Source organism: Neofelis nebulosa, chromosome 13, assembly GCF_028018385.1.
Source record: "Neofelis nebulosa isolate mNeoNeb1 chromosome 13, mNeoNeb1.pri, whole genome shotgun sequence".
In the NCBI taxonomy this organism is placed as follows: Eukaryota; Metazoa; Chordata; class Mammalia; order Carnivora; family Felidae; genus Neofelis; species Neofelis nebulosa.
Window position 1 is genome coordinate 50,246,742 of NC_080794.1, and position 21,448 is coordinate 50,268,189.

General features: G+C 42.6%; 2 protein-coding genes across 13 annotated transcripts in view; one reads left to right on the forward strand and one right to left on the reverse strand.

Moving 5' to 3' along the window:
• Positions 1 to 15,172, reverse strand: part of LOC131492966 (anthrax toxin receptor-like) — a 113,305-nt gene extending 98,133 nt beyond the window's left edge. For 6 of the 9 annotated variants that reach the window (XR_009252374.1, XR_009252375.1, XR_009252373.1 and 3 more), the window contains exon 1: positions 9,507 to 10,086. Coding sequence is in view for 1 of the 9 variants with exons in the window: in XM_058696936.1 (XP_058552919.1) it covers positions 9,507 to 9,781 (275 nt within the window). In the remaining 8 variants the exon portion in view is untranslated. Of the gene's footprint in view, positions 1 to 7,483; positions 9,053 to 9,506; positions 10,087 to 14,735 lie in introns of those variants that run through there. The other 3 variants (XR_009252378.1, XR_009252376.1, XR_009252377.1) reach the window with 3 other exon arrangements.
• ZNF488 (zinc finger protein 488) overlaps positions 1 to 21,448 on the forward strand; it is a 103,643-nt gene that overhangs the window by 79,826 nt on the left and 2,369 nt on the right. Inside the window, exon 1 of one of the 4 annotated variants that reach the window (XM_058696937.1) lies at positions 10,099 to 10,344. The exons of 1 other annotated variant lie outside the window; for it this stretch is intronic. The gene's annotated coding sequence lies outside the window, so the exon portion shown is untranslated. Of the gene's footprint in view, positions 1 to 10,098; positions 10,345 to 15,282; positions 15,402 to 18,310; positions 18,428 to 21,448 lie in introns of those variants that run through there. 2 more of the 4 variants (XM_058696938.1, XM_058696940.1) reach the window with 2 other exon arrangements.

The following is a 21,448-nucleotide window of genomic DNA, read 5'->3' on the forward strand; positions in this document are numbered from 1 at the left end:
AAAATGGTTACCATCAGAAAGACCAGAGATAACAAATGAGAATAAGGAGGTGAAGAAAATCTCCCTGATATACAAATTGAAGGCAGTGTAGTTAGAGGGTTGGTCAGCCCTTTGATATCATTCAGAATGCAATCCAGTTCTTTGAGTAATAAAAAATAATCTTACAAATTATTTCATTATGAGAACAAAAAACTTCTACATAAGTGATTCAAAGCCCACTTTTTTTTTTTTTAATTTTTTTACCTCTCTTAGTTACCTAAGAGAGGAGACTACTGATCACTAGTTAACAATTCCAGGAGAGAACCCTAACACTTTTGATCAGTACATCATGGTTGGGAGTCCCCAAGAAAAACCCAATAGTCAAGCACTGGATGGAACAATGTTTTATTGACATAAACAGACAGAACAAGATGAACTTCACTAGTGGGCATTAGACCCCATACCCAGTGGGCCTCTCCTGGTAGCTTAGGCATGGCAATTGCCCTAAGCATGCATCTCCTGCAACAGTGGAAGGAGCCTTGCCCCTTTCCACAGAAGACAGGTGTAACAGTGAATTGGTCAGGTACCATATGATGCACATCCTTTAAGCAGAGACAAAAGAACATTCAGAAAGTTAAACAAGGAGCAATGTCCTCACTCAAGGTGCTAAGCGTGACACAGGCTGTACGAGTTCTTTATCTCTTTGGAAAAACATGTTCCAGGCTCAAGGTTTATTCTTATGTGGCTGGATGCACATGAGTCTACACACATGAGACTGCCTTTTCCAAACAAGATAAAATATGGAAACACTAATTATTCAACATAAGATTACCTACATTGGGCTGCTTATTACAGAGAACTAAAGCTATTTGGGTTTGTTAATAAACGTGTCTTATGCCACACTGAAAAATTTACTATGAGGAAGAATATACATACTTCCAGAAATTATGAAATTTATTCACAAACTTGCCAGTCTACAGAATGCTGGTATAATAGTCCTTAATAGCTCAATTTTAGTTTTCACTAGAAATTAAAGGACTAAAAATTTGAATCAACATATGCAATTAAAACTACTAGAAATAATAAGAGAAATGACTCTATATAGGGAGAGTAGAATGTATTTTTGTAAGAAAAGGTATGAGGTATGAAAATAAACTTTTGTTAAGGGAAAAGAGTAATTTTGTTCTAAAAGAATGGTCATTTTAGAATGAAAAAAAGGAATGGAAGATTAAAACTAAATGGAAATAGAAAGCAGAAAGTGAGAGAAACATTTTACTTGGTCAAGCTGGTGAGAAATGAATGATTTTATTAAAATATTATAAAATATTTTAAAAATAAGCTTTAATATCAATAGTATACTTATGCAAAATTAAAATGTAATTCTCTTTCATATTTTGAACAGAAAAAGTTTTCTTAAACTATTGGTGTGCTCTTTTTAAAATTTATTTATTTTGAGAGACAGCATGAGTAGGGGAGGTACAGAGTGAAAGAGAGAGAGAGAGAGAGAGAGAGAGAGAGAGAGAGAAAGAGAATCCCAAGCAGGTTCTCACTGTCAGTGTAGAGCCCAACATGGGACCTGATCTCATGAACTGTGAGATCAAGACCTGAGCCAAGGGGCGCCTGGGTGGCACAGTCGGTTAAGCGGCCGACTTCAGCCAGGTCACGATCTCGTGGTCTGTGAGTTCGAGCCCCGCGTCAAGCTCTGGGCTGATGGCTCGGAGCCTGGAGCCTGTTTCCGATTCTGTGTCTCCCTCTCTCTCTGCCCCTCCCCTGTTCATGCTCTGTCTCTCTCTGTCCCAAAAATAAATAAAAACGTTGAAAAAAAATTAAAAAAAAAAAAAAAAAGACCTGAGCCAAAACCAAGAATTGGATGCTTAACCAACTGAGCCACCAAGGCACCCCTCTTGGTGTGCTCTTAATAACAGATTATAAAAGGTTGCTCTATACCCTTGTATAATCTATCTTGAAATCAAATATATTGTGTCTTACCAAAATAATTTCTTGTGCTTCATGCTGTCATTACTGGGTCTTTGATTACTTGGGGGAACTAAGTCTCCTCTATTGAAAGATTTTTTTTTTTGTAAGAGCTAAGATTTTTTACAACTATGTAACTTTTTATGTTTGCCTTAGAAATCTTTATCACTTAAAAATTTTTTATTGTTTATTTATTTTTGAGAGAGACAGAGACAGAATGTGAGTGGGTTAGGGCAGAGAGAGAGGGAGACACAGAATCTGAAGCAGGCTCCAGGCTCTGAGCTGTCAGCACTCGAACTCACGAGCTGTGAGATCATGACCTGAGCCAAAGCCAGACGCTCAACCGACTGAGCCACCCAAGCGCCCCAGAAATCTTTATCACTTTAGTTGGATAGATAACCCAGATGACTTTTAATCAAGTGTTCAAATCTTTTGCTATTTCTTATAAACTTCCCATAATGAAATTCTAAATGAAGTCTTTTTTTTATCTCAAATTAACTTTGGGATATTTTGGAGGGTCCCTGGAACATGTCAAAAGTTGTTTTTCTCTTTCCTTATAAAAGAGACATGTTAGACAATTAGGCTAATTTAACATGTCAAATCACATGGGAATGTATGAAATTCCTTAGAATTCTGTTATGTCTGTTATGTCTATGTAGAATTCTGTTATGGTATAACGTTATCAGTCATAATTCTAATTATTATCTTAAAGTTTATGTCAGAAAAAATAAAATTTCCTTATCAATTTCACTGTAATAGGCGCTCATAAGATCTTTAATATTGGCCACTTTTACGTCTTTTGACATTTACAGTTATTGTTTTACTCTCATGCTTTTGCAAAAGTGCTTCCTCTTCAAAGAGATTCATAAAAGGGACTGCCAAGTACAGATTCTGAATAACTTTAATGTCATACCTTGAGCTGGTAATGCCATGAGAATTTTTTGAACTCTAGTGGAGAAACTGATAGATTCATAAAACTTTTAACAAGAATTAACTATATGGAGCACCTGGGTGGCTCAGTTGGTTGAGCATCCAACTCTTGATTTCGGCTTGGGTCATGATCCCAGGGTTGTGGGATCAAGCCCCACATTGGTTCAGCATGGAGCCTGCTTGGAATTCTCTCTCTCCCTCTGCTCCTCTCCCTGTGTCCCTCTCCTATGCTTGTACATATTCTCTCTCTCTCTATCTCTTTCTCTCTCTCTCTCTCTCTAATAATTTTTAATTTTTTTAATGTTTATTTATTTTTGAGAGAGAGAGACAGAGCATGAACAGGGGAGGGTCAGACAGAGAGGGAGACACAGAATCCAAAACAGGCTCCAGGCTCTGAGCTGTCAGCACAGAGCCCGACGTGGGGCTCGAACTCACGGACCGTGAGATCATGACCTGAGCCGAAGTCGGACGCTTAACCGACTGAGCCACCCAGGCTCCCCTCTCTAATAATTTTTAAAAAGAATTAACTACATGGAATGGGACTGCAATAACTGATGAGGATTATTATAATTTTTTATGACTTTGAAACACAGCTGTTTCTTCTACATTTTGTTTTCCATACTTAAGAGGTCCCTTTTCTTCTTTCTTTTAACCTATCTATAACTTATAGCAATTTGGCAAAGCAAACTTTTTTAAACAAAAATGCAATACTGCTGGTTTTTGTACAACATCAGTGTTAGGGGTGCCAACACTCTGCACAGTTGAAAATTCACATATAACTTTTTCCTCCTCTCAAAACTCAACAACTGTGTTTAACATTGTGATTTAAAAGTATAGAAATTACCAAATGACTAGAAGTGAAGGGAAGTTGGAGCAAAGATGCAGGGAAGGCTGGAACAGCAGAGTTCTGGTCTGTTCCCGGCATTCCTCACTCCAGTACCTATGTGAAGCTCATATCATTGAGGTCTTGAACTGAGAAGCACAAAGAAACCAGTTCTGTGAAGGGATTCTTGCCAAAGTGGTGGGTCCAGTCACTGGTCAGAGTTGGCAAGGACCACAGAATAGGAGCTCTTTGGTAGGGAATCTGGGAGAACACCAGGGCAGGATGGCACCAGGCAGAAGAAGCCTGGGCCTTAGAGCAGACAGCAGGAGGGGAGCTGTCCACGGTGCTGACAGTTCTCTGAGGCAGCACCGGGAAACTGGAGGCTCACTGCTTGCCAGAACTTCCTGCAGGCAGAAACTGTGCTAGAACCACATAAGAGGGGTCAGGTAAAGCAAGTGACCTAGGGAGATGGTCAAAGGTACTCTGTCTTCTCCTAGACTCTGCTGGGAAAGAGGGTTCCCATATTCCTGGGTAGAAAGCCAGGAGTAGGTGTCACTCCAGGATCTAGCTTTGTTAACTTTGGGTGGAGATGAAGAGACGTGTAGTGCCTCTTTCTACGAATGTCTTGCATTTATAAAAAATTCATGTGTAAGTGGACCCATGCAGTTCAAACCCCTATTGTTCAAAGGTCAACTGTATTTCTCTCTTTCTCTCTACCTCATCCTTCTATTATCCAGAAATTCTTGAGTATTCTTACTGTACATAACAATATAGACATTTGCGTAAGTTCAGTGAAAATCTGTTCTTATTACAGGACAAATTTGGGCAACTGCTTAGTTTGGCTTCTTAGACTAAGGAAGCTTTTAAAAATTGAATCTAAGTCATTTCCAATTTTAAGAAAACAACATGGACTGTATAAAGACAATCCCTTTAGATATCACCAAAGCTTTAACTGGAATATTATATTTGAGAGTATACATAATAGTACATATACATATACAATAGGATATGTACATATACTATGTACAATACATAATAGTACATATACTATTCTTGCTGCACATATGCAAATAACTAGACCCAGTTTAATAAGACTAGACATGTTTTGCAAACAAATTAGTCTTATTATGATTGTTTTTTGGTAGAAATTGGGGTAATTGTAGAGATGAAAAATATTTTCAGTAAAACCTACAACACACCCTAATGGATATCAGATTCTAAACCTGTTCATTGTCTTTGAGGCACTGTTATCCATTTGTAAAATGGAGTGGATACTAAATTATTCTATTTTTCTCCAATATCTGTCTACAACTTTCCAAATTAATGATCCCAACTTTCTTCCACCCTTCTGATTTGGAATTACTAAGAATAAAAACTGCCCTTTTCCCAAAGTCCTCCAAACTGAACTGGATAACTTGATATAAACTTCATAGAAATCAACACAATGGCTCATTTACAGAAAACCATTGTGTCTGATGCTGTGTGGACCACTCAGAACAGTCACTTGAACACCCAATAACATCACCAGAGACAATTAAATTACACAAGAGACGCTTTGAACCCACATCTAGAAGCCTAATGTCTGGAAGTCTTCTCAATTGGCTGCTCTCTCGACTCAGGACCTGATGTATAGTCTGCCCCAATCATTAACTGTTTCCTTGTTTTCACTGAAATATCTCTTATTAAATATCTGATTGCTCACATGGTATAGGTCTAATTTTGGGATCCTACCTGCAACACTGCCTCTTGAAATGAGACATCACTGTTTAACTGAGTTGACCTATTCTCAAGACGAAGGGATGGATTCAATGAGATGAAACAAGCTACCAACTCAACTTCTAGACTGAAAATTCTTGGGGAAATTTCAAAGGAGGTAGATAATAGGTAGTAAATTATGCTACCCCAAAGTACGCCTCTTTGTTTCAAGGATTATTTCAAGCTGATAAGGTGGTTTTAGAAAATAGGATTTGTTTAGATTCCTTACTGGCTAACAAGGAGGAGTCTCTGCCATAGCAATTACTTCCTGCTGTATCTGGTCCAACACCCCTGGTATTGTAGACATTGAAATATGAGAAATTAACAAACAAGCCACTTAGCTAAACAGGTTGATGCCTCTTGTGATATATTCTTTGATTTATCTCATGCCAACTGGTTTGGTTCATGTGTACCCTGGCTAAGGAACATTCTTTAGTCTCTTGCTGGCTAAGGAATATTCTTTAGTCTCTTGCTATTATCCTCCTGATAGTCAGCATGGTAGTCTCCATAGTGTGCTGTATTCTCTCAAAGGTCTTAAATATGTGTCCACAACCATCATCAATACATCAGATGGTCTCATTGCACTTGGAGAAATAGAAAAAAAATGAACAGATGAATAGCAAAACAAACAATTCTTCCGATGTTCCTGACATCATTACCTACAAGTTTCATGAAAGACAAGAACAACTTAACCCTAATGGTAACTAAAAGTGGCACTAATACTAAATTGTTGGTCAGTCTCTCCTGTATGAGAGGATGACCAAAAGGGAGTAATTATTAAAGTATTAACACGAAAAGCCATTGGACTGAGGTAGCTCTGATACCTTGAAAGCCTACACAGGCAAACCAATCACAAGCAACAAAATAGGCTTTTCCAAACAAGGCTAGTAACTACTTAAACTACAATCATTCAAATAATTTCTTTGATGTTCTTTCATATATTCTCTATATAAACCTTGACACTGGATCCTGTCAGTGCTCCTAATAACTGAGGTTTGGTGTTTCCTGATTCCAATTCATATATGCTCAAATCCTTAAAAATTACCAAGTGTTTCAGTTTACCTTTTAATACTAGGAAAGACAGTGGTGAGCTCCTCTCCAATCCCCAATGCACCCACAGTGGCAATGCCCAGAGTCCCAATGTCCCCAGAATGAATGGATCTTGAAGCTCTACTTCTTTTCTCTACACTAGCCCCTCTTTCTGCATTCATACCACACATGTGGGAGCTGCCTAGCAGTCTGTCTGCCCATTCTCCTTTCACAGGGCACATCTGCCTTAGGTTCCTACATATTTTCCCTAGTCTCTCAGGCCTTCTGGGAACTTCTAAGACCTTCTCTTTTTCACTGCAGCTGCTGCTTCCATCCTTCCTCCTTCTTACCCATCCTTCTCAAGGAATCCAGTGGCTCTAATAAAAGCATAGATCTGATCCATCTCTCCTCTGTTAAAAGCTTTTCTTCTATTGATCCCCAGTTGCCCTTAAGGTGAAGAACACATCTCCTACATGGGCCCAAGGCCTCCTCATTAGCCTGTCCTCTTCCTTCTTCCACTCTTTTTCCTTCTTCCTCCTTATACTTGGATCCTCTGGGATCACCTGAGGGCCTCAGTGCTCAGGTCTTTGCATAGACCAGTCCCTCTGCCTGGAGCTCCCTGGCTTTCATATGCCACTGGCCAATAAGGCAGGCACATGGGAACACTCACTCATTTTCATCCTGTTCAATCTAATGAGTGACCAAATTAATAAGGAACCTAATGAATAAGCTGAAAGCAAACCACTCAAGACCTTCCTGCAGGTGACAAATTCCGTTTGTCTTCAAGAACAATCACAGGTATTCCAAGAAAGCTACCCAGCCTTGAAGTCTTTGAAATGAGCTTCGGAATAAGTCACTTCAGAGTATCAATTCTGGGTCCATGTCTTCCTATCTGAGAAATCTGAATGAGGCAATGCCAAACCTTAAGGGCATCATTCCTTCCCCTGAGCAGCTTCCTTCCCTCATCTATAAAATAGGGATAATAACATTTACCTGTAGTTGTGAGGAAGATGCAGTGATGAAGCTGTTTTCCTACCTTACTCTTGCCCCCAGTCTGGGCTCACACATTGCCTCCCCCATCCAATCTGTCTGGATTCCTGTGACCTCTAGTTTCAAATAAGATGCAGAACTTGGCCACTCATTATTACCACGCCTACCCTATTGTTCTATGCCACTATCATGTCGTCTGTGGACCTCTGTGCCAGCCCCTCACTGGTCTCTGCCTTTTTGCTCAACTGTGATTCGCTTAAAACTAGTTCCAATCATACACCTCATCTGGTCAAAAACACTGCCCTTGCCTGAACTCCTCACAATCCTGTCTGTCAGCCCTGACTTTCCTGACCACCTCTTTAGAATGGTACCTTTTCATACCCTTACTTTACACCCTCTTTGGGAGAGAGGGGAGGAGACCAACCCCTATTATCTAATCTTTTGCAGCAAACTAGCTTAATTGACACTGAGAAAACACTGGACTCTCCAGACTCCGTTGATTCACCCTAAAATAGGAAAATAGATCCTGTTCCTCTAAGCAGGAGGAGACCAAAGTGGTCAACACATTGCCTGGAACACAATAAGTGCTCAATGAATGTTTTTCTCACATGTCCTACTTGTGCAAAGAGCCCTTCTTATCCATTGCAGGGTTGAACCGTACCCACATCGGGCCTAATGGCAGAAATATGCATTGGCAGGAGCACTGTAACAGCATGGCACCTGAGGGGGCCCTTTGGACTCATTACCATCCTCTGCAAAGACTGACGCAGAGAGGCTTTCATTCCTTTACAATGCCCATTCGTCTCCCAAGCCCAATGCCCAAGAGAGAAATCACCATCCCTCTGGGCTGTGCCAAGTATCAATGAGGCATAACCTGCTGAGGACAACTCAGAAGTCCCTCCATAGGACAGTGAAGAGGGACTTATTCAGTGGGCATGGTGGCTCCCAGCTCTGCCGGCTTTCCTTAAATGCTAGTGGGCTGGGTACACAACTCCCCAATCATCAGCCTCCATGGAGAATAGAAGGAATCAGAGGCAGTACAGCCTGGGATGCTGCCATCAGGGCACACATGAAGCCTGAGTCTTGCCAGTCCTACCAGTCTCAGTGCCACTTCATCAAACTCTAGATTCCGTCCTCTTTCCAGGAGATTGCAAATGCAAATACGTCCGTACGCTACATGCTGGGGTGCTCCCCACCCCCTGACCCCACGATGATTATGAGGATGACAAAAGTACAATAAATGGGCTCTGGAAACCAAAAAGTGCTATATTGACACTATATTGACAGTCATGCTACTGCTACCACTGAATCAGTAAAGTTTATTCTCAACCCACCAGAGGAGTTGAAAAGGGAACCAAGGCAACCTCTCCAGTCTCTCCAAGCACGAAGATCCACCCCCTTTCCATCAAAGACCATAAGATGCACATCCCAGTTTCCTAAGACAAAGCTTGATCAGACCAAACTGTTGTGAACGTGCACACAAACTGTAACATGGTCTCCAAGTGGCTGAAGAAAAACCAAAACACTTAGCAGCAGGAGAGCAAAGAACTTTCTAATCGGTGACATTATGACAATGCCTAACAAAAGCAACATGGCAATCTCTGTGGCCCTGTAAAAACAGAAATCATTTGGGTAAAAAACAAAACAAACAACAACCAAAAACCATAGAGAGCTTCTAACAACTGCTGAGAAGGAGCTCCTAGTAATCACCTGCCTCTCCAGCTATATAAGGGGCATGCAGGCCACAGATCCAGGCCATGCTGGTGGGGGGACTGAGAGCCATCCAGCAACTCTATGGTGGCACTTTTTCCTCTCCAAAAGGAGAAGTCCCAGGGAACAAATTTTGGGGGCATTCCTTCAGCCTCAGGAACAAGGGGATTGCAGAGGGTCTTATCTTGGGTCTGATCAAGACTGTTCCCACCTCCCCTTTCTCAGAAGCTGGGGTCTACTTGAACCGCTTCATGCTAGCAGTAACCCTGAGGTCAGAGGTGCCCTGAAGAACACCCAGGGTGGGAGGGCTGCTCACGTGTCGACGATCAAGTAGAGATCAAAGGCACCCTCGCAGGTTTTTGGCTTCTCTATCTTCCTCCTGTAGTGCCTGGTGCCCTGGTGGAAGGGTCTCCAGGCTGGGAGGCGGTGCAGGAAGCTCCCTGTGCTCAGCAATGGAGGTGGCAGCAGCAGGAAAAGGAGCAGCAGCAGGGAGAGTGCAGGGCCTGGCACCCAGAGGCTGCTGCTCCCCATTTTCTTAGTTGTCCCTGAGGCCCCACTCTCTCCTGGAGCAGGGGGATCAGCGCTGGCCATGCCCGGCCACCACAGGCTTCTGCTTCATCCGCTATCTCCCCTTCAACCCTGTGTCCTGGAGCCTTGTTCTCTCAGGCTCTTTCTCCAAGGTGCTCTTAGAGCCTCCACCTGGTACCTGCCCTTTGGGCGGAAGAGGCAAACAGCTGGATCTGGGGCAGTAGTCCCACTACCTGAGTGGCCCTTCCCTGCCCCACAGAGACAGAATTCCCTGTGATGTCCCTTATGATGGACAGGAAGGTTGGCATGGTGACTTTGTGACCTGCAGCTCTGCTCGGTGTCCTGCCTGTTGACAACCCCAGGCAGGAGTCACGGGATCTTTGGATGGGGGATAAGATGAGGCCTCCATTTGTCTCTTACCCTAAACCCTCATAGGTGGCCATTAAAATCTCCAAGACTCTGCCTTTTTGTAACTCAAAGAAGGCAGCTGAGGTGGTTTAGATAAGGACATCCCTGTGGGTGTCCAGGAGGTCGATGAACTGGAAGACTACAGTACAATAATTAATGGTCATGGTGTGAACATTGAAGTCACCCATGGACATGGAAGGATCTAGAAGGCCTAGAAGGTTTGTGTAAACATTCAAAGTTCTTTGTGAATAAGGGACATTCTTGTTATCTACTGCTGTGTAACAAACCACCCAAACGTAGTGACATACAAGAGAACCATTTTATATGCGCACAGGTTCTGTGGATCAGAAATGCAGAGAGGGCTGAATGGGGATGGCTTGTCTGTGCCCCATGGAAAAGCATAGGCACTGACAACTCTTGAGTCGAAAGTGATTGCAAAGAGTCAGTATGAGATGCAAAAAGTATTTAGAAATTCCTTAACTGATTTATTTTGTTTTATTCATTTTTTGCATGTACAAAACAAGTGTGATATGCACTAAAAATCCTTCTAAGTTTAAAATAGAGCTTTCAGTATGTATTTACAAAAAAGCATAAGTGATAAAAAGCTTTGTGTTGGCAGTTTTATTTTGTTTTTTATTTTGTTTTTGGGGGGAGTGGTATTTAAAGCCATGGAATATCTTAAATGATATTTGGAATTGATAGGATTGGTATACATGTCATTAGCATATTAGCTTTTCCTTGTTTGACACTTGCTATTGTCATATTTTTGCATACTCATCTATTGATTAGACATCTCATGGTGGGCTTAATTTGCATTTCCATAATTTCTGATGGTTTTCTGTTCAAGAGATTTGGGGTCATTCATTTTTCTGTTTGTGAAGTGCTTGTTCCTACCTGTATCCATTCTCTGATTCAGGTGTTTATGCTTTTCATATTGATTCTTTGGCATTTCTTATACATTTTGGATTCTTATTGCAAATATTTTCTTTTAGCATGTGGCTTATTTTATACTTTAAAGATTTGCAGGATTTTGTATCTGACTTAAGTAATTCTCCCCTGTTAAGGTCAGGGTGAGACACACTTTATCCTAAAAATTTTAAAGATTTTAGGGGCGCCTGTGTAGCTCAGTTGGTTGGATGTCCAACTTCAGCTCAGGTCATGATCATTCAGTCAGTGAGTTCAAGCCCCATATCGGGCTCTGTGCTGACAGCTCAGAGCCTTGAGCCTGCTTCGGATTCTGTGTCTCCTTCTCTCTCTGCGCCTCCCCTGTTCAGGCTGTGTCTCTCTGTCTCTCACAAAATGAATAAACGTTAAAAAGAAAAAATTTAAATTAAAAAAAGTTTTAAAGATTTTATTTCACATTGAAGCCTTTGATCAAACTGTAATTAATTAATAAGTGCAATTTGTGCTAGGGATCTTACTCCATGTTTTCCCAAATATATGTCTCAGCACCATCCTTTTCTATTTGTTGACTATTCTATGTTTTTTTCAATGATTTGCACGTCACCTCTGATGTGTTTCAAATCCCATATAGGTGTGGATGTGGTTCTGTGATCTCTGTCCTATTCCTTTTATCCATCTGTTGGTTTGTATTTATAGTGTCAATACCACACTATCTTATTATAGTATGGATGATCGTGTTATTTTTCCTTTCTGTCCCTTACTCCTGTAAGGAAGGATTGTGTTTCCCTGCCACATTCATAGCAGGCTTGGACTTGATTCCACCAATGAAATGTTAACATAAGTACATGTGCCACTTCTGGATAGAATCCTTAAGAATGTAGGTATGATTCAGGTGAGCACCTGTGTTGTGCAATGCCCTCTTAGAAACCTGAGGTGGATACGTATATGCAGGAGGGTATGGAATATAAGTGGAAAATAAAGTTTGTGCTTTTAAGCTAATCATATGTGGGGGGCTGTTACAAGAAGATAACCCAGCTGAATCTGATACACACAGGGCATCAGTTATTTTATCTAACATACAGAGCTCTACAGCAAGCCTTTGCAGGGCAGGGTAAATCATCCGCCTTATTTTTCTTATGGCCACTTGTTCTTTCATGTACATTTTAGATTCAGCTCACCAATTCTCCACTCCTCCAAACGCTCTTAATATTTTATTACAATAACATTAAATATATAGATACATTTGAAAGGATTTGAATCTGCTATCTAGCCTCCCCTATTGGTAAACATGATAATGTCTCTATTTATTTGGTCGTATTCAACGCCTTTCATATAAACTTCCCTATAAAGATCTTAAACCATTTTGCCAAGTGCCTTTCCCTACAGTGTGTATACATATACATATGTACTTATATATATACATACATACATATACATACATACACATATATTTACATAGATATATATACATATATAGCAGCTCTTGTAAATAGCATTTTAAAAACAAAGTTTTCAAACTGTTTATTGGTGTTGTGGACAAATGTATTAATTTACTGATTATTCACCTAACTTGCTAGGCTCCCTTATTCTAAAATATATCTGTAGAGTTGTTTTGGTTTCTATAAAAAATAAAAACCAAAAAACACTGTACTGACTAGTTCTCTAATGACATTTGACTGGAAGCTGTGATGGAGGCATTCTTGACTTTAAAAATACCTCTAATATGTCACCATTAAGAATGATATTTATGAAAGGCTTTTGGTGGACATCTATCAGATTAGGGAGTCTCCCTACCCTTCTTGGTTTGCTACAAATCATGAACGAGTGTTAAATTTTATCTAAATTCTCTTTCTGCATACTTTGTGATGAATATAATTTTTCTCCAGTAAGTTATTAATATGATTAACTACATTAATGCATATAAAACCAATTTTAATATTTTATAAATAAACCTGACTAGGCCATGATAATTTTTGTAAATACTGCTGGATTGAGTTTACTATTAGTTTAAAATTTTTTTAATCTATGAACATGAGTGAGGCTGATCTGTAATTTCTTCTTTTTGTGCTGTTCTTAACTGGTTTTATATTAGGTAACAATAGCCTCAGAAAATGTGCTTGGGGTGTTTTTACTTTCTTTCCTTTTGAAAGTAGTTTCAACATGATCCCAACAATCTACTCCACGTATACTTGGTATAATATCATCTCTGCCTAGTGTTTTCTTTGTGAGGATTTTTTAAAACTACTGATATCATTTGTTTAATGTTTACTGAACATTATGGACTGAGATGTGCCCCCCCCCCCCAATCTCAATTAATATTATGAAGTTCTAACACATCATGTGACTGTATTTGGAGACGGGCCCTATAAGGAGATGATTCAAGTTAAATGAAGTCATAAGAATGTGGCCCTCATCCTAAAGGAACTTTCTTGTGGTACTTTGTTATGGCAGTCTGAGCCGACTAACACACTGGATTATTTTGTGCTTGTATTTCCTTTATCAGTCATTTAGGTACCACATTTTTATAGGAATTTGGATATTTATTTCCACATATTGTTATGAAGTTGTTAAGAATATGTTTGAGTCTTAACTTTCTGCTCGATTTGTGGTTATAGCTTTTTAATTCCTAATATGACTTGTGTCTTTTCTCATTCTATGCATTCACAACAGGGAGAATATTGTCCCAAGGGAGTTAAAATTAGTCTCACAGTTTTTAATTATAAAGCACAGTACATAAAGAGATATACAATAAATCCTTGGTACTAAAATTTCATGAGCCTATAAGGAAAAATGTGTTTGAAAAAGCTCCTGGGGGGGGGGAGGTTATAATTTAAAAAAAAAAATTGGGAAGCACTGTCTTATTTTACAATCAATTTCATTAGAATATTATTTATATTAACAACTTTTCAAATAACCTTTGGCTTTGTTTTACTATTTTACTATTTTCTGTATTTTTTCCTCTAATATATTCTCCCTTTCATTTTCTTTGGGTTTAATTTTACTACTCTTTTTCAACTACTTTAGGTCAGTTATTAACTCCTTTATTTTCACCATTTCCTCCCCCATAACATAACCATTTGGGGGCACAAATTTTCCTCTAAGCTTCTCCTTCACTAAGGCTATATAAATGCTCACATTAGGGATTTCCATATTCACCAAAATAAAAGTTTTGCTTTGTGGACCACCCCCCAAAGTTTTAATGTTTATTCTGAATCAGCTTTCCCCACCTCAGATTTAGCATCATTTCATTCCTTTACAATCTTATTTGTGTAATAGGGACTCCAAAACCTGGGGAAAAGCACAGAGCCTGTCACCTTATGTCCCCGCACCCTCTGCCTCCCCAAGGGCGTCCAGAACATTTACAGAGTGACTGAAGGAAGGCAGGCGCAGGGACTCAGGACTGGTTTCCCTTTCAGTCCCTCAATGTCCTTCCTTGGTCTCATCTGCTCTGCACTCCAGTCTCTGTGCTCATGCCCTGTGACCCGCACATCTGGCTGCCACTGCAACAATTCTGGTTACCTGAGACACTTCTCCCATCTCTTCTCTCCTGTCACCACGAGGTCATTCAAGCCCTGCCATGACCGTCGCCCACTCAGAAGCCATTCCCTCCCGTCCCCAGCCCTTCTTTGGGGCCGAGTCCGTCCCACCCTCCGTGGGTGGGTCGGTTCCCTGCCACCTTCGCTTCCTGGGAGGTCGCAGAACTCACCATGACCTGGCGCGGTGCGGCCATCTCACAGCTGAGGAGGCGGCGAGGCGGAGGCACGGCTCCGCTGAAGTTTGGGAGATTCTCGGGGGCGCTGCGAAGATGCAGTTTGCCAGGCCGCTCAGCGGGCAGGGGAACTACTGCCCGGACGCCCGGGAGACCCGCCGCGGCGGGGCGCAGACCGCGCGCACTGACATCCCGGCCGTAGCCTGGGGGCCCGCCGACCCCAGCGAAAAGTAGCGGCGTCCAGGGCGAGTGAGCAGGGGCAGGGGCGGTTCCGCCGCGGCCCAGGAGCCGCCTCCAAAGGCACCCGGGCTTTCCGCGCGGCGCGGCGGCCGGCGCCAGAACGCCCCCTCAGGCTCGCCGCTGCAGCCAAGGCCGAGCCAGCTGGCGGCGGCTGGGGTTTCGCGGAGCCGAGCGCACCGGGCGTTCTTACCGCACCCCTGGCGGCGGGTCACGTCTACTCCCAGGCCCCTCCCGGCAGGGAGGGGGGGGAGGGGGGTGCCCGAGGCCCCGCCCCGGAGGCGGGAGCAGTCCGGGAGGGCGGGGTCCGACCAGCCCCCGGGGCTCGCGCGCTAGGTTCCCACACGCGTGTCGCGCGGCGCAACCTGCAAGCGGCCGGGGCTGCCAGCGCGTCTCCAGCGCCCAGAGCGCCGCGGGAGAGCTGAGGTGAGACGCGCCGTCCTGCCCCCGAGACGGGCCGCGAGTGGACGTGGGCGGCGCGATTCATCCCACTTCTACCGGCCTCTCCCTAGGGCAGAATGCTCCGTCCTGCCCTTGACTGCCTGCCTCTTTCCTCCCCTCGGGCGCCTGCTTCCTTGGTCGCGCCCTCCTTTTTTTTCACCCCGTGCCCCCCAGTCCCTGCCTTATCTGCCTCTTTTGTCCCCTTATCTCTTCCTGTTTTTCTCTGTCGTCTATCTCACTTTTTCTTGTCTGTCTCTTCTTCATTACGTATTTCCCCTGTCCTATCCCTTCTTTTCTTCCTTCTCTGTTTCTCTCGGTGGTCTTTCCCTTTGCCCCCACCCCTCCCCGCCCCAAGAATTCCGCCTTTGATTTTTCTTCTCCTAGGTTGACTTTTGGGGCAGCAATTATTTTCATTCATCCATCTATCCATCCACGCATCCTCTCATCCTGTTGTTGCTCTGTCCCTGTCAGCTAGGGCTTGTGCTGGGCACCAGGGTAATGGTGCATCTGCCCCAGATCCTTTCTCCCAACAGATTATATCCAAAGATTCGAGCACGTAACACATTCAGTGTCTGTTTTGGGGGAAAAAAACCCATAAATGATTCAGTCGTAAATATCTGAGTTTTTATGGTGAGCTGGAAGAAAATACTTGGTTTTACAGACAAGGAATTGATTGAATCCTTTCTTGACACTTGTCTTTAGTAATAGGCACAGACAACACACCGGGAAGCTAAAGCATGCAGAAACATTTAGGGGACATTGGGGCCCACACCTTCCTTCTGGGGAAGTAGAGTAAAGCCAGGTTGGTGGGGAGGGAAGGGGCGGAAATCAGAGCTCAGTTGTGGGAAGACAATAGGGAGGTCAGGACTTCGCGTGTGAAAACGTTAGCTGAGAGTTAAAACATGAAATTAAGTGTATATTTCTAAAATACATACTTGTCAATGGTGCTGATGTGCAGAAATTAAATTACTGAATCAGACAGTATGTTGAATCAGACAGGCATCTTATAGCAATTATTGTGCCATTTAAAATTAATGTTTTTGTGTACGTTGGGTAGGACCACAGTTGAAAACATTTTAGTATCAAAGATTATCTTAGACACATATTAAGTGAAGAAATCTAAAAAAACAAATCTGACTCATCTGGGGAGAATAAAGTAGAGGTATTGTATGTTAAAGCAATGTTTTGTTTCTTGTTAGCAATGTAATTTTGTCAGAGACATAATTTTATTATTTTATGATATTTTTATGACATCTATAGAGCTGTATGTTCAAACACACATATACACACGATATATATATATGTATGTATGCACCATATATATATATATATATATATATATATCTCATATGGTTGTAAAAAGAAAGCCTGTTTATTTTTAAAGCTATTAATTGCCACCTAACACTTGAAGCTTTTTTCAAATAAATAATTTAACCTTTTAGTTTATGATTTTTAATGATTATTCAGTTTATTTGACTTTTCAGTTGCTATGGAAAAGGAAATTTGTCATTACATAAATCACACAAGAAGTAAACAAAAATGAAATATGGAAGAGGATTGCAGTGTGTTTATTGAAAGAATTTTTTCATTTTAAATCAAAGAATGTTGGACAAATTCTTAAGTATATGCTTGGAACTTTGATTCAGGGGACTATTTTCTGCATCAAAGAGTCAAATTGCCTTTTATGTCATTGTACCACTGACTTCCCATGTGTCAAACTTCTGGAGGGGTGGAGTGAAAGGGATGCTTTACAAATGATTTAAAAATATCATACCTTCTTTCCTTAGCAGATTTCTTTTTCAGAAACCCAGGAAGTGACAAATTTTCTTTAAAACAGAAAATCACAAAATTAAAAAAAAATTTTTTTTCAAGGTTTTGTGTCGAGCTCCAGTGCTTTTAAATTTCTTTTCTTTCTTTCAGTAGGCTGTGTTTCTCTTTTCTAGAAGGTTATGCTGTCATTGGCATCAGGTAGAATCTGGCTGAACAGTTTGATGTACAAGCCATGGACTTACCCTTGAAGGCTGCCACTGAAATTGGTCTACATGGCCAAATTGTGTTAGGACTCCTGCTGACGTCATTATGGCCCTGATGTGTGGTTGCATCCTGGAAGTCCTGCATTTGGTTTTGCTTGAACACAATAAGCATTGCTGCTGAAGCCGTGCAGGCAGAGCTGGACATAGAGCCTGTGGGGACTGGCTGGGAAGCCTTCCCCTCTCCCAGCTCCAATGGCACTACCAGCCAGCCTCCAGGAAAGGCTGGATAACTCTCCAGTTTTTAATTTTCTCAGGGGTCCAGAGCTAGGAGGATGCATGTGTATTTCCCTTCTCAGGAAAACCCAGGACATCACAATCCATATGTAGAAGAGATGGATAGGTAATTATCCTCTGGAACCTTCCTTCAGGGTCTGAGAAGCATCTCCAAAGTCTAGGGAAATCAAATGATTGGAGCACAGGAGATATTATCTGCTCCTGTTTTAGCTAAAAAGGAAGGCAGACACAGGAAGACACTAGCTGGTGATATAAATGGTATCGTTGAATAAGATCCAGTTTCTGAGTGAGCTGCAGCTTGGAAAAGCTGGAGACTGGCCAGCTGACATAGGCTGGAGAGTACCTTCAGATATCTCAGGAAATGAGGTTGCCCAGTTGTTTGCTAAAACCTCTTTCTTATGTGAATGAAGGGGGAAGGAGGAAAATGCCCAGGGCATTTGGCCACTCATTAAACAGTATTGTGCCCTGGTTCCAGGGAGCACATGAGTAGAGGGAAGGCAGCCATGAGGTTGACTCTGACCCTTTGTACTAGTGTGATAATAATTGATAAATTGATGCTACCTAACACTTACTGAACCAGGCTCTTTAATACTTTAGGTATATTAATCCATCTAATCTTTACAACCACCTGGTGAAGCAGACCCCAGGATGATCCTTTTTAGAAAGGGTCCTTTTTTAGATGAGAAAGTCATCAGAGAGAGGATCAGCACCTTGCCTATGGTTACAAGATTGGTAAGAGCAGAGGTGGGTTTGATCCAGACATCTGACATAAGAGGCCATGCACTTAACCTCTATGTGATGGAAGGCTTGATGAGTACATGGGATGGGCCAGTCATAGCACAAACAGAAAATATGGAAGAATGCGGCCAGTGTTTCCCAGGTGAAAGGATGATTGGAGTCTGCACTCAGTGCCCTGGAAATGGGTAATAAACAGAGACACACATGCTTATAACACTGTGGGGTGGGTGAGTCTTCATCTCCAAGTGGGTAGCCATTCCTGTGTTGGTCAGTGGAATCCTCACTGTGGCCCAGGAAGATTGAGAGTCTGAGGGAAAAGGATCCTGTATGACAGGGAAGGCTGGATGTGGTCACACCATATCAACTTAGGAAACTCAGATTCAGAAGGTTTCAAAGATCATTACTTCATAATCCCACAATCTAAGGGCTCAGAAATGTTGCAAAGTATGGGATTGAAATCAGGTCCTCTCAGTAAGAAGACACAGGGTGGCACTGAACAATGTCTGTGTGACTCAGAAGACTATCTTGCTGAGCTCAGACTGAAGAGATCCAAGGAGGACAAGAGAACCCTTCTCAGGACACACATAACAGAGTGAAGAGGACGAGTAAATAGTGTCTGGGTCGAGAGCCCAGAATGAACTGAGGCTATTGAGGACAGTGGAGGGACAGCAAAGGGCCCCTTAAGATTGCATGGGAACAAGGAGAACAAGGGCTGCATACATCCACTGGAATGTCTGGCTGAGAACCGTCTCTAGTGACAAAGGGCATGGGTAGGTCCACGTAGGAAGAAGGAGCAAGGCAGCACCAAGCTGCTATGCCTGTGATCTCCTGACCCGGAACTCACTGGCCAGGGCATGATGTGACCCCAGAGGTGACATCATACATCTGCTCAGGTCATCTGAGAGCTGGATCACAGGGGAGGTGCATGGAGCCTGGAGCTGGATGAGACCCAGAGTCTGATGCTGACCCTGGGAAAGGGCCTGTGAGTCCTTCAACAAGAAGAGACGAGCGTCAGGAGCTGGCACAGGCTCACTGGGGACAGGCCACACCAGGCACATGTCATTTTCGGCTGTGAGAGGCTTCAATCTGGCAATGTCATAGACAGAGTGGACCAGTTAGAGGGAGCCCCAGATAGAATTTTGTAGGACATTGTTTGCACTTGTGTGAGTGACCTTACCCCAGCAGTGCTGATGCATGAGAAAGAGGTGACCCTCTGGGAGCTTGGTCATGCCAAAGGTCCCCAACTAGTTCAGTACCCTCGTCTTTTCCTTTTCTTCTTCTTCTCCTCCTCAATATTATTATTAGTTTTTTATTTAAAAATTTTTTAATGTTTATTTTTGAGACAAAGAAAAAAAGAAAGAGCGCATGTGTGCGAGGGGAAGAGAGAGAGAGAGGGCTGAAGCGGGCTTGAGGCTCTGAGCTGTCAGCACAGAGTCCGATGCAGAGCTTGAACCTATGAACTGTGAGATCATGACCTAAGCTGAAGTCAGATGCTTAACTGACTGAGCCACCCAGGCGCCCCAATATTATTATTATTATTATTATCATCATCATCATTATTATTATCATGTCCTTTTCTTTCTCCTCCTCCTGTTGTTCTCATTATTATGATTAAGATTTGAATAATAAAATTGATGGAGCATGAAGATGGGTGAATGTCTAACATAATGATTGGCAGAATCCAGACCCATATTGGTCTAAGAAGCTGGAAGGCAGTGCTGCCTTTAGCAACGTGGCATTTGTCAGGTTGGAGATTAATGCCCTTGGGTAGGATCATGCACTTCCTTTGTGTGGTTATCATGAAAATTCCATGCAATAAGTCATACGAAGCCTTTTAGCATCTCTGGCACGTATTCACTTACATAGTCAATAAACAGTTACTTCTATTCTCATATCACAAAGCATCCCTGGTAGCAAATATTTCATCCTGCAGTAAGATACCATGTTCTAAATTTGAATGCTGAAAGCAGGGTTGTGACATCTGTGGCTCAGGGCACTCCAGACACTTCTGAAAACTAGGTCTACATGACTGTGGTTGGCAAAGCTGTGAAGACAGCCCAGTAGAGCTGTCTGCAAAGGGATGTGGGGGTGCAACAGGACCGGGAGGACAGCAGGGTGGGCTCCAGCCCAGGCTTGGTGAAGACACTGTATGGTTCTAAAATATAATCTGGAGGGCTGTCTGAGGCAGAGCTGGGTGGAGAAAGAGAGAAGGGTTAGAGAAGGGATGTTTGTGTGTGTATGAGTATTCCAGTGTGAGTGTATGTAAGTGTGTGTGATCATATGTGTGTGTGTATGTGTGTCTGTGAGTATATGTGTATTTGAGTGTGTGAGTGTAGTGTGTGTGAGTACATGTGAGGGTGTGAGTGTATCTGGGTGCGTGTGCATCTTTGTGAGCTCAGAAGCTCAGCAGTGGGGCTTCAAGCAGACCAGCTATTCTTTGAGGATGAGGGAGAATCGGCTTCATCTCAAGTAGTCATACACTGGTAGATCTGGAAAGCACAGTGAGATAATTTAGCATCAGCTCTAGTTTATAGACGGGACATTGAGGTTGAGAGAGGTGGGATGGTCAGTGCAGGGACACTTGGTAGACTGGTGTGGTCGCCTCTGCCTCTTCAAGAAGCATAAGCTAGCACTAAACTTTGATGCCAAAGGCACCCCATTTGAGAATGAATTCAGAAAGGATGTTAGGAGTGGCTTGGACTCCCCTGGAAGCATATAGTTTGGACTCGGAGCTCACCACTTGGGGTATCGTGAGGGCCACATGGGCAGTTCAACCAAAGCGTGCTTTGGGGACACACCCTTGGGTTTCATTCCCAGCAGTGCCTCATACTGCAGAGGACTTCAGACGGGGTATTCAGCTTTCCAGAACCCATGTCCTCTTCCTCTGTGAAAGAGGGTGACGGTCCTCCAAGTGCAGTGAAGGTGGAAGGAGGTAACACGTGCAAAACACCTGTCCACACTCTTGCCACTGAGACAGAGAGGAGGAGGGCAGGGTACCTGTGCTTCCGTTTACAGGTGGGCGGGAGC